The 14285-nt window shown below is 40.8% G+C and overlaps 1 protein-coding gene across 1 annotated transcript in view; it reads right to left on the bottom strand.

Annotated features, from left to right (window-relative positions):
- Nucleotides 1–419: 419 nt before the first annotated feature.
- LOC118235741 (rab effector Noc2-like) overlaps nt 420–14285 on the bottom strand; it is a 50348-nt gene continuing 36482 nt past the window's right edge. The window contains exons 7-9 of the mRNA XM_035433478.1: nt 2660–2773; nt 1560–1718; nt 420–448 (exon numbers count right to left, since the gene is read on the bottom strand). Coding sequence (XP_035289369.1) covers nt 435–448; nt 1560–1718; nt 2660–2773 — 287 coding nt within the window. The 3' untranslated portion in view covers nt 420–434. The remainder of the gene's footprint in view (nt 449–1559; nt 1719–2659; nt 2774–14285) is intronic.

The raw sequence follows: 14285 nt of genomic DNA, 5'->3' as shown, positions 1-14285 counted from the left end.
GATAAGAAAAATACAGACTGAACGCAAATGGGTGACCATGGAAACCTTTCGTATACAGTACAAAGCCTGAACACCATTTTACAGTGATCAATAACAGGATGCAACAGCGCTGCACTATAAATAAAGAGGAACAAATAGTGTGAAAAGCTTCAATTTACCTTTGAAAACCATCGGATTTGCTATACGGGGAATTTAACTGCAAAATTTTATGCAGCAAACAAATTTAATCCGCTATACAGTACAACTAACTAGTCTAATCCATTGTTCTGTAGCAACCGTAAGCACACAATCAAACCGGGAAGTGATAGAAAACGCATGTATTTCCACCACCTCCAGCATAAGATTGCTCTTCTAAAATCCATGCACTTGTTGGGAACTGAACCCAAGTAAAAGAAAGTGTCCATTCTCATAGTCCCCATGAATTTAACAAGGTTTCAGGTCCCGAGTGCTAAAAGGCATGGCCCCTTGCACTAGTATGTAAAGATACTACTTGAGGAGAGTCATTATCTCAGGTCAAGCTACATCAATTGGGGACAGGCAACTTTTTCCACATAGCATAATTGTGCAAATGAGGATTAACAGGGTTTATCTTCCTTAAAGCAGAGAGCAGAGGGTTGGGCAGAGCAGAGAGAATGGAGCAGACAGATTAGACACATCATACTGGGCCTGTTTTTTTTTTTCAAATAATTCCATCCTTTATTTTTTACATTTTCCTTCCAATTTGGAATGCGGCTATTATAAGCCTCTCATTGCTGTCGCATACTTTGCTAATCCTGCAGTATTTGCGAGAGCCCAGATGTTAACATGGGTTTACATAAGGTGCTTATTCTGCAGTCCACCGACTGAGTAGAGCTCCTCAGACACTGTGATAGAGCGGGGAAAGGGTATCCAAATGTAACAGTTACGCAACACAAAGCTATAGTGAGCAACGGCAGAATTTAACTCAAATTCAGCATAGCCTACTGACTTACAGTGACACAGAGCTCATATTATATTAGTGAAATACATTCATTGATGTAATATAAAGAAAGCAATATAAATCGGTTCATCTTCTAAGGTGTTATGTTTGCATTCAGCAATGTATTTAATGTATGTTTTCAAAGAAATCATTAACATGTAAACACGGATACTATACATTGTGGGACTGAGATTTTTGTGGGACTGAGATCATTGCGTAAAACGACAACAAACAAAAGAAAACAATAACAGGAAAACAACAACTGTGAACATTAACAACAGTAATTATGTGGGAGTAATGGTAATAGCCGATTGGACCGGAACCTAAATCACACGCTGTGAATCAATTATCTGAAAATTCATTATCTGCTTGCTGAAAGGCCTCCAGATCCCTCTAGACCCTGGCTCTCGGTGCCCTGTATTAGAGGTTTGTTGCTCTGGATTTACAGCCCCAGTGTTTTCACCCATAAATCGTAGTGTCGGTTCAGAAAACAGCAGAGTCAGAGCCCCCCCCCCCCCCCCCCGGTACTCAGACGGACAATGCGCAGATTTACAGCTGTGGCAGGTTGGGGGAGGACGGGGGGCGACGTGGCGATACTCACTTAGGGAGGGCCGGCTGTGGTCGGTGTCGTAGTCCTCGGCAACCGGCAGGAAACCGCCACGTTCGCCGCCCAGGCTGCAGCGGCTCTCAGACGGGAAGCCGCCCGAGGCTTTTCTGCTTATACTGGGGGGTGTCTGGAGCGGCCCTCCTCTGGACGCTGCTGCAGAGAAAGAGGTTTGCCGTCCTTTTAGCTCCGTTTAGTTTATTTGACAAAATTAAGACACGGGTATCAAAAGTGAAAAGCATGTGAAGAAATTGTCAAGGGCAACACGAAAAAGTCCAGGACTTATTTCCATCGTGGTCCTTGACGTTCCATCAGCCGCAGCAAGATAATATCAGGCTTCAAAAGAACAGCGCGACACAAAGATTCTCACCACAGTCTAAAATACATAATCATGCTATAACTACTATTTACATCGCATACAATTTTACGCCCTTGTTGATGCACAGTGCTATATAAACAAAACGAGCCTAATACAAATAGTAAGCCAGCCGCCATTGCCGTCAATGACTGTTGTTAAGAAAGGAAGGAAGTGCCTGATGACAGGAGCAGGCCATTCAGGTCAATCCAGTCCCGTCATGCTGTCTAGTATCTGAGAATAGCTAGCACCGTATCAAGACTGGTCTGAAATGTAACAAGGCTCTCGGAGGATGCTGACAAACGGAACAAGAGAAAATGGGTACAGAGATGTGTTTTGTGTTCTTACTAGCATGGTGAGACTGCAAGGTTATAAGGTTTGGTTCAGACATAACTGACCATCACACAAACCTGTGTTCAGGCATTGGACATGAAACCTGCAAGCTGTATGGACAAGGGATTGCGTAGTGTTCGTTTCAAAATCCAGTTGAATGTATGTGTCACGCCAAAAAGCATGCACATATGCAAACTTAATATACACCTATACATGCATAATGGATGCCTATAACGGATTACAGTTGTGATGGCTGGCCTTGGTGCTGAGCAACTCAGACATTTGGGAGTAATATCCTTTCTGAAACAAGATGGCCACAAAGGAGCTGACAGTGTATGATTAACTTATTATAAAGCGAAGGAAAAAGCCCAAAAGCCTCTGACAGTACAAGGACATTTTGGGGGCTTACCCAAGGAATCCTGCTGCTTGCTGTCCGGGACGTCCTGACAGCTGGGGGTGAAGGCCTTGCTCTCTAGGCTGGACTCGCTCAGCTCCGACTCACTGTCGCTGTCGCTGGAGACCACTGCGTGCAAACACATCCCAGAGCCGGTCAGTTACAGAGCACTACACCATGTCTGAAGGAATGCATCTCACTCTCTACTAGAACTGGGTATTGACACTGGAAAGGCAGCATTTTTTTACTACCTTCTACCCCCAAGCCTGACGACCAGCAGCGTCAGGCTCATCCAGCATTCCAGCATCGAGTTCTGCACCCGCAGTGACCAAATTTAATGAAAAATATGAAACCAAACTTTGCAAAACTATTTTCTTGAAATAAATGACAGAACAGTCTCAATTTAAACACTTAGTTCTAAAACATTTCCATTTTATGAGGCTATCAACCACCTCTCAAAATGAAGTGAAATTAATTGACCACTGATGCTAATCGCATTACTTATTACTAACATAAGATGATTTAAAAATCTGGCTACTCTGTAATTGGATGGGATATAAAGCACTGTGCAAAATTCCAGTAGCAGTGAATTACCTCAGTGTAGCATTTGGTTATACTTATTATTAAAGACAAACTTAGTGGAGAGCAAATATTAGTAGGCTATGATTTACAAAAAAAGTAAGGAAATAAGAAAGCCACAACAACAGAAATGTCAGTTGTCATAACCCGTGGGCGAACCTCGATGTGCGATACAGTTTGCCACGTATAAAATGACCTTGTCACATACAAACAGTTACATTTCCAAACAGCTCAGAACTTTTTGTGAGTGGGCAATAAAGGGGGGGCGGGGAGGTGGCGGTAAGAGACAGCCTTCGGCATGGAAATGGGGCATTGGTGCGCAGCCTAAATGAGATGGGGCGACCCAGCACCTCATCGTCAGATGAACGCCTGTCTGCCCTCTTCAGTGGAGCGAGGCCAAGCCGAAAATGAATACTGTTTTTTTTTAGGGACCGCCACGGGCTCGGCTTCCAAATTTTAAGCTCCCATCTGCTGTGATTTCATTCGAACCCTACTGGCTGGCGTCGTCAGCGCATCTCATTTCAGCCGAAACCCCGCGCTCCCTTCCGTTGCTCCTGCTCACCAGAACATCGCCATTGCTCTGCTTTTCTCCCGCATGACCCCCAATCTGTCATGGACGGTGAGCAGATCGGAGACCGCTGTCTCCGGTCTTGTTCATGACTTGTAAGTATATTACTGTCATTAAGCAGCTGCGGTTCTGTGGACTGATAATGCTCAAGAACATGATGTGATTTGTGTGTGTGTGTGTGTGCATGTGTCTGAGTTCAACACAATCTAATAAACAATAATGAAAAGTAATAAGCATATGCTGAATCATGTACAGTGCACATATAGGAGCCGCATTATAGGAGGCACATGCCAGACTTGGCAGAAATAGCCCGTAGCAAGACGGATTCAAATTAATCCACAATTCACAGATGTTAAATGATAATAAAGTTATCCAGTCATAAATATACCACTGTCTTGTGTCTATATGTGCAAGCCATTTTTCCTGGAATTTTTCTTCATGTGTTGTTGCAGGTTGTCTGATGACTAAGTCTAAGTCTACTGAAATTTTAACAAATAAGGAATTTTAGCAAGCTGGATACATTACTCCTTAAATTTGTACCGTCCAGTAAGCTTAAATGAACAGACAGAAGCAGCTGGCAACCCTGCTGGAACCCTTGTATGGAGTTATAATTAAAGATAATGTACTGAACGCATACCCAGAACAGTTGTTTGAATTCAGAGCTGTGTTTTTATACTAACTGCTAACTGATGACTTCAATAGAAATATTGCATCCTTATTGCAACAAAGATCATTTCATGTTACCTGAAAATAAATGAGAAGTGATCAGTAGAGACATATGTGCAACAAATTTTAAATCCTGTCTCCTTTCCAGAGTGTTACGCATGAGAGGATCATCGCCGCACCATGCAGCCCACGGGGGAAGATGATTTCACTGTTGAGGATGTGTGCACAGCCTGACAACTTCCTCCAGAAGCCCGTGTGTGAGCTGTAGGCCATTTCAGTGCAGACAAATTACTGCCTGCTTTCAGGAGTTCTAAAACTTCTCAAGCAATGAGGGGAGTTGCAATCAATGTGCGCTTTTGGTAAATTAGACAGAATATTTACGCAATTGGGCTCATTAAGAGGGTGTGACCTAGTAGCAACTGCGTTTGCATCGGAAAAGCAGTTGCAATCCTTCAGTAAATCTGGTTCTAGGAGTGTCGGTTCAATGAACCATCCACGTGGCTAATCCTGATACTTTAATTTCTGTAACTGGAAATCGCTGCTGTTTCATACAGAAACGGCTGGTAAACCTGGAAACTGAAAGACCTTAATAAAAAGAGAAGCAAGCTGGATCAGTTGTCCTTAGCAAATTATGTCCCTCCAGTGCAGGTGTAGGAGTACTGACAGATAGAGGTACTGTTGCAGCTCTCTCTGAAACTCTTAACTGGTGCACTACAACTGAGCCAGCCACTGGCCTCCTGGATAGGTCAGATTATGCACACCATGTCACCTGTGATTGATAGATTTGAAAAAGATTGAGAAGATAGACTGAAAAGATTGATAGCTGAGCAGAGTAAAGCATGCTGGGGCGTGAACTGACACGCCTGTCACAGGCCATCCGATGCAAAGCTGAACCAAGGCCTCATCTCACCCAGCTGCCAGCACTATCAGGACCAGGAGGCAGGGTGTCGAGGTAACAGGTGGGGGGGGGGGGGGGGGGGGGGGGGGGGAAGGGGGGGGCAGCACGGTCTGCTCTCTTTATCGCACAACTGCAGCTCTTCATCACCACAGCAGCCTCTGTAATTCACATCACAGTTCCAACCAAGCTCCAAGAACTGGGGGAGTAACTCCTGCGTCTGTATGGACTGCACTGCTTATCTCAGTAGTACAGTGAACTGCACATTTAAACAAATTGTACCTCACCTTGGAAGTTGACTGAAACATTTACTATTTCTAACCACGTCTAGAACCTGTAAGATCAAAGTAGACACGGCAGGTCTTCACTTGTAATTTAAAGTTTAATTGTTACCATCACACCTACTGTTAGTGGAAGTATTATATAGATGTTTTTATCCAGGCAAACCGAGGTTCAATATTAAATATGCCTTCATACTGTTGGATATTTGCAATTCAGCAAATAAATAATAAATTGTTATTCAAGGGCTCAATAGCATAATCTCATTTTGAACTATAATCTTCTACTGAGAAGCTAAATTGTTTTACCACACAGCCACACTGACACCCCATATTCCCACTGTAATCTTGAGATTGCTGGATTTAAACACGGCGTCACAACAGATCGTCTACGACAAATCTTAATAGAGAAGGTTGCCAGACAGCCTATTGCAATATGACACACCTTGACATTATTGCCCTCATTAGGGCGATATCGTGATGATTTATTGGGACTCTGAGACCTGGAGGTTTCAGTATATCGCAAGTAATAAACTGTGATCAACCTCAGAGATGCATGATACCATTCAGGAATAACTAATGGAGAGATTAGAATTATGGCGTTATATCCTGACCTCTCTTTGAACTCTCTTTGATAGCTATTGGAAAGTTGGTTATTTATAAATCTAGGCCCTTTCCTCGTGCACTAATTGTAAGCTGCTCTGGATAAGAGCATCAATGAAATGCCAAAAATGTAAATGTAATATAATTGTAAATTTGCACGTCAACTATGGATAAGCTCTGATGCAGCGTGTAGGGTAGATAATTCGTAGCTTGGTGTGTCTCACTCACTGAACGAACACATTAAAATAAAGAAAAATAACATTTTGAGAAACGGGGCACAAGCCTGCAGTCCATTCATCTCTCATTCAAATATCACCAGTTGATTGTGGGTGTGCCATGAAAGGTCTTGGGTGACGGACTGTAATTTTCCAATCAGAGCGCGTCTGCAAAAAGAGACACAGCTGTGGACTGCCATTGTGTCTGAAAAGGACATGAACCGGTGGGGTCATGGTAACGTGCTCAGCCAGGATTGGGCAGAGGTGACACAAAATACACTCAACCTAAATGACTATGCGGGCCATTGCACTTGTCCCTACCTGTGAATTTTTTTCAATGTAACCCAACACTGAATCTGGCCCTTTCAACATTGAATAAGCAGCACCATTTCAGATTTGGAGTCATAGACAGCAAGACCAAGCTTGTATTTTGACACCTTAACTGCAGCCAATGAGAGATCATTCATGCATCAAGTGTTATTCCTTACTTTGGGTCAGTGGTTACTTCTTCTTTGGTATTTTCTTGGTTATCAGGTTGGAAGAGCAGAGGAAAAAAGAAAAATCTAACACAGGGTAATGGTGCTGAACATATCCTCTTATCCAAGCCAAGGGGTTGTAATGCAATATTGAGCCAAATTACCACAGGACTCACTTATAATGGCTTCAATAAGAAAATCGAATCCCTCATTTTGGCTCACTCCACGTAGGCATTGATCATTTGTAAAGAATCAGCCTGTATATATTAAACACATTCACAATTAAATTCATTCACATTCATCATGGTGAAGGGGAAAAAAAAACAGAAGCAAAAACAAATGGGGTTATCTTGATTTGAATTTTGAATCTAAGGTTTGGCGAAGGACCATTTTGACTTCAACATGCTGTTTTACACATTTGAAAGTGGCAATTACAAACATTTGAGCAAGCCAGGTTTCCAAGATAAACCATACTGGGCAATACAACACTAAATAAAAAGCAATACAAATACGCAAATTTCCAATCATAAAATCAAATCATAAATTATAGTGTTGATTTAGAGGATATTTACAGAAATTAGTATATCTAGAAATGCAGGCGCATAATAATAAATCATAAAAAGATAAAGTATTAGTTTGGAATATAATGAAATTAACAAATGTCCTAAAATATAACAGTCTTTGTGAGTTAAACCTTTAGCCTCTGTCTCAGCAGGAATACCACATAATTCCTTTCCCCCAAAAACAGACTGCGCTAGGCTCCTCAGCTTACCTTTCAGTTCAGGTTTTCCATCACGGTGCACGATAATTTTTAAATCAGTACTCGTTCACAGTACAGACCGAGCAGGCAGAGAGCATGCCCCTCTCCATCACTGACACGATGTTAGCAGACATTCGGCTGAATAAACGCCCGACCTTCGCCTTCCCCTACCGAGCCGTCAGATGGTGTTCGCATTAAAATATACTTTTCATCAGATTCTTTTCTAAAAAATTTTTATTGCACCCAAATTGGCAAGGCAATGTCCACCCTCTCGGGACTCTTATTAGTGGCTTCCATCTTACTCAGATTTCCGCAGTCAAAGGTCTACGGAGACCTCTAACTGCAGATTTTATTCTTTTTTTTTTTTTTTTTTAATCCATTTTGTCTAAAACTAATTTGCAAACTGACTAACATTCATCAACAGTGTTAAAAAATGACTTAAGTCCCCCACAGAATCTTGCAGGTTTTAACCCCCCATGGATTTTAAATGCACAATTTATTTCCCACTCTCTTTAACTGCCAGAATGCTGCAGTGTCAATTAATCAGTACAATATATGTGGATGTTCAAAGCAAAGAAACATGAAGAATGCATCAGATTATGAAGAGTGACTACATCATTTGTTAATATTAACAGATTAACAGAAAAATGTGACCAGGAAAGCTACACTACATATGACTTATGAATAATTTCATAAGATTTTACAATTATAACCATGAATATGTTTTTGCAATAAAAGTGAAGCAATAAAAAATGGGTGATACTTTGTTCCATGTGAGGAGACAATAACACAAATGTATGATCCGCAAGGCCATTGCATTTCTATTCCATTCACTCCCACATCAGGGCCTTTAATCTAATTTGCCTGTGTACAAATATGCCATCTTCTTTTCTCTCTCCCTTTCTCTGTGGTAATAATCAGCCAAAAACATGCAAAATATATGCCTGCTGTTCAAAGTATTGATGTCAAAATGAAGCCCCGCTACACAAGCTCACACAAATTAAATTTGTATTTTTTATTCCTTTTGAAAGGTGCAGAGAAATGCACATGTAGTTTCTGTAAATCGTTTAACTAATTGCCCTGTGGGAATTTGAATGTGGTTTGTGGTCCCTCTACTTTAGCTGAAGAGGATAAAAGCCAGTCTGTGCGGGACTGTGAGGGGAATACTGTAGGTCTGTATAACTGCTGTGAGTTTTTTGCTTTGATTTACATGTTTTGCAATGAATGTAAGTAGTCTAAATACTTGTAAATATTTATTTATTTATTTATTTTTGTTTTGTTTTGCCAAGTCTTTACTCCACGGTAAATATTTCATCACTATAACACCAGCTGCTGGAAAAAATAAATAAATAAAAATATCAGGTCTACTGAATTCCTGCCTCCTGAGTCTTCCTAAAAACCTCCCTTGACCGTGAGACACATTTTACCTTACGACAGTATCCAATGCTTTTATTGGCTGGTGTAGCTAAATGTCCAATGGGGATATGTATTCTTTGTGGGCCTGGAGCATTTGTGATGATGTAATCAGCAGGAAGAAGAAAAAAAAAAAAATCCCCTACGTTTGGAGCTTTATTGTGTGGATGTGTGAGGTACTTTGTGAATTCTGTCTGTTGATGTAAGGTCAGAACATACAGAAATTAATGTTTTTAATGGCTGGGTCTGTGGTCATTGTGGTTATTTCTGTAGGAAACCTTGAAAACTCTCTGTTCTGTATAGGTATGGGGCATGCTGCCCCACCAAGCCATAACTTAGCCATACCTGCCATCTCAATAACCCATTAACCTGTTCAAGCAGAGCGATGCAAATTGCTTGAAAAAGAACTCCCTTTAATCTCCATCAAATAACTCTCTTATTTCTGTATGTAGGATCATTTTTTTTTTTTTTTTTGTTATGCAGGGGAGACTTTCAGTACATTTACACTATGTTTCATTAGCTCAAGTTAAACAATAAAATAATTAAATGATAACTTAAGAAATGGATGAATTTAATTCAATTATTTGACCAACTGATGCAGTATAATCTGTTGAAATGAAACACTACTTTACAAGCAGTGACAGTCAAAACACAAAAAACACAGGATCCCCGCCCACTCACACATGCCCAAAGTCATTGACACCAATGATCCCATCAGTCTCTCTTTTTTTTCCTACCAAAAACAGACTTTCATGCAATATTAATGGATCTCATTTGAAGAATTTACATAAATTCATTTTGATTAACCAAGGAACATTAATTCAAGAGACAATCAATTGGGTTTAGAGCAAACCCAGACAACTGGATGTTCAAGGGTAAGCCTGTAAAATGAAAATTTCAACATGAAGTGATTATACTGTTTTACCTGACTTGGTGGGAACCAGGGGCATGTATGTATGAAGATACAATGTGTGCATGGCTGATAATATAGTGCTGGTGTAGCAGGAGACAAAGAAACTTCTGAATTAGCAAACCATGTATCACCCATTCCATTAGACCCATTCGATGCTACTGAATAAAGAAGTTCAAACTCTGGGGAAAAAGAATGCAATGACACAATGCAAGCTCCCTCATTTGTGCACCTAATGTATTCCTTGTTACAGACATTCAAAAACAGACATCCATTCCAGCACACTCCAGCATCGACATGCAACAAAATGACCTGTATGTCTCATACAAATGAAAATTAAGTTCATAAATGCTGCCCCTTTTTTGGAGTAAATATCAGCCTTTCAAAGTACATCAAACCTATAGTATGTCAGTATCAAATGTCTGAAAATGTAAGACGTAATTACAACAAGAGCAAAATTAAATACAAAAAAAAAACAGAAAACCCCTCAAGCAAAGCAATGACTTCAAAGTGAGGAGGATGGAGGTAGAATACAAATGAGGAAATCAAATTATCAGCCATGGAAATACAAAACCTGTTCATTTATAATCTCCTGAAACATGATTCCCAGTGCAACTGCTATCTGCAGCCATTTCACATTTGCTCGTCTGCCTGACCATCTGCCAAAATCTACTCCTTTGACAAGTTAATCCAATTAATTAACTATAGACATGCAACCCATAATACCAGTTTAGGGAAGTCATTGCTAAAATACCTAAATTCCTTTCAATTAGCCAAATTTTAGTATACATGTAAACAGTAGACATAAAGAAACAATTTGGGTTAAGCTGGTCACTGAAAGAAAAAAAAAAGATTCTTAAAAATGAATCAAGCAATAAGAATAAATACATAATAAATAGATTTGTGTCAACTTCTCATCCCGGTGGGGTATTCCTGCTGTGTCCTTAGGCAACCATTACCTGACCAGACATTCCTCAGGTACTCAGTGATCACTACTACACAGGCATTAGAGCTGAATATCTCAATCAGAGCAGCACTCAGTGGGTTTACATGATGTTTGAAAAAGTTGATTTATTGCTTTAGCTGGACTTTTAAAAATCATGTAAACGTTGTAGTCCGACTGAAATCGTACAAAGTCAATTTTTTCAGAGTCGGACTAACATACCTAGATAATGCGGTTGGGGGTCGATTTACTACGACACGTATAGGCTTCAATAGGCCAAAAATTGGCCTAGGCGTTCTGCGCATGTTCCGTAATTTACACAGCAACTATACGCTCATGGTGGCCAAGCGGAATCGATAACATTTCAGGAAATATATAACTTTAAAAGATTTAATTCAATCTTCTACTGGGACCTTTGCCATTTATTGAGGGTGTGACAGAAAATTTTGGTGCTGCTGACTATAATCGAATGTTTTTCACATTTACCGTTCGATTGAGCAAGTACCATTCAAAGTACATTTTTATGGGTTAGTGCTGTCCGAATGTGCTAGCTACTTCACATTAACCTTGTACGGTGATCAATAAAGGCTAACAGCACAGTACCACTTAATTATTGTCACTTCTATCACCACTGTAATGAACTAAAAAAAAGGCGACAAACAACCTTTTCTGTGAGAAATGCGTTGTCGAGATCACGCGCATACACTACTGGGGACATTCTAAAGCTCCGTTTTGCCCTCCCTAGTATCATGGCGAAAAAAAACACATTTCTGGACGGACAAGGAGACCAGCTTCATGCTATCACAACTAAAGGAGTTAAATATCCTAAAATATATGGATGGAAGAAAAACGCAGAATGGTGAACTATTCAAAAAAGTTGCGACAAATTTGGAGGAAGCAGGATTTATAGGAAGCCTTCACGTCAGACACACCTTGGTCAATAAATCGATTCTTTCCGAGTCATGTATATTGGGACAACGACAATAATCCCATTAAATCTCATCTTTGGCCAAATCGAGCTATTAATATAGCTCGATTTCAACTGTGCATGTAAACGCACAGAGTGACTCAAAAATGTCAATCAGCACAGAACACAATTGCGTAACACTGAAACTGAGCTCTCGCAGATCTGCTGTGAGCTAAAGGCACATCACCCTAACTCCAGCCTATTAGCGAGGCAGTGTGGGAAGCACACAGGCATAATCATTAGGATGACAATTATTATTACTCATTTATTTATATAAAATTATGGTATCCAGAATGGCATCCAGAACACTTCTGCATGTACAAGATTAACAGTTAAAAGTCAAAGAACCAGAGCAGCTTTTATTGTGGATAAAAGCCCCACTTGACCTAGATGATTCTCAATAAATGCGATGTGATGACGATGCTCCCTGGACTCGCATACATTCAGCCATTCCACTGCAGCTGCTTCGATCCCCCGGGTCTGTTACGAGATCACTCCACATGTTTCAGTCCTGCGTTTATCCACAACACCAGCCCACTGACAAAAGCATGACAGACATGAGCTCAAATCCACTTCACAGCCAGGGCCCCCGCTGGCATGGGGCCCAGGTACAGGTTGTACCACAGCAGCTGACCTTTTTCCAGAATCATCAACTCACCAGGGCATGTCCCACACAGGCCACAGCCACCGCTGACAAATCCTGGCTGATTTGTAGGAACTGCGCTTGCCTGGCAGGCTATGAATTACCAATGGCTTTGTGGCAAAAACATAAATCAGGCTGGAATGTGACATTTCACAAACCATATGTTGGATATCTAGTTTTTTTTTATATTACTGCCTACAAGAGAGAGACAACAATTTGAAAGCCCATACAACATTGCATTGTTATTAAGTAGCCTGCTCTGGTTGACCTGACCATAAGAACGCTACTTGTTTCTCTCCCCCCTCTCCCCAGCACAAACACAAAAGGGAATGTCCTTTGGCTATTAAAAGCCATGCCGAGGCCCTTATCTATTCATACAAATCTAGGGTGTCATGGCATCTCCTCTCTTGAATGTTTAATTGCCTCTGCAGAGACACCAGAACACACAGCTATTTATGGGGCGTCAGGGCCCAGCATAGCCACATAAGGATACCAGAAGGATCATGGTTTCCTTTTGATTTGTTTGATTTATTTGAATGAAATCATCAATCGAAAGTCTAAATGTCTATGTAGATAATGATTGCTGAGGACTGCTAGTGTGAAAATTTACAATTTTGGAGTTCCAAGTTTCAAGTGTGGAACGAACTACCTTGTCACGTATGCCCCTTTCACACAGCTAATACCGCATCTGAGCCGCCTCTGATGCGGAAACAGGTTCCCTTTCCCACAGAATTTGTAATGCGCTATTCGAGCCATCTTTACCTTTCACACACATTAGAACTCAACTCTCGTGAATGAATTGTTTACGTTCCGGTACCATAGTAACACACTTGATGTAGGCCCAAAGCTGTAACGTCACTTGTTATTTATTTTTGTTGCAATCTTCTTGTAATTTCCGGCAAAACAATCAATAAACAAACAAACAAACATGTTACGTTTTGAAGTGCAAGTGGTCGCATTTTTTATGTTATTAGTTTTCGCATTCTCAATGCATTTATAATGTAACTATCTGCTACGTCTGCGTGCGCTACAAAGCACAAAGCGAGTCGGACCGTAGGCGTAGGCGAAGAGACTACGAAATCAAAAAAAGAAGAAGATTCAATGTCTTCAAAAGAAATCAAAGGAGAGAAATGAAATAACTGGTATTTGGGTGCAGCAGTACACAATCTGTGTGGGTCAAAGTTGAGAGGCAATTTCTTCCTCGCTTCTCAACTGTAACAATATTTCCACTTCTTTTGGGTCCAGGTATTTCCTCTGTATGCCATTTTTTCTGTTGAGAGACAGGTGCGCATGAACGCAGATCTGTAACGTAATTCGAACGCCGCCCAGAAAGCAGTCGTCGATGCTGCTTTCCGTTCCCACAGGAGAAATGCGGTAGTCGAGGTGCCTCGAAAACACCGGGAGAGGCGCTTTCGATGCAGTATTTTAAAAGCCTTCGCAACGTGTTCACACAGACATAAGTGCGGTATCGAAGCAGTCTCGAAAACTCCTTTTTTCTTCTGTGGGAAAGGGGTAATAGATAATACTCAAAGGTAGAGAGTACACTACTGGCTGGACTTAACTATTATTGTCTACACAACCATAACCTCTGCTTTTAAAAGCAGGATGACATTTTAGAGGTATTCAAGAGCTGAGCTGAATTACATAGAAACATATTCATGTTTAGTCTCATAAAAGAGGCTAAAACTATCTTTTGGTAAGCATCCTTGAGTCCTGCTGGGTAAG

The sequence above is a fragment of the Anguilla anguilla genome, chromosome 9, assembly GCF_013347855.1.
Source record: "Anguilla anguilla isolate fAngAng1 chromosome 9, fAngAng1.pri, whole genome shotgun sequence".
Classification (NCBI taxonomy): Eukaryota; Metazoa; Chordata; class Actinopteri; order Anguilliformes; family Anguillidae; genus Anguilla; species Anguilla anguilla.
Note: the sequence above shows the minus strand (reverse complement) of the source record. Positions and strands in the feature narration are given on the sequence as shown.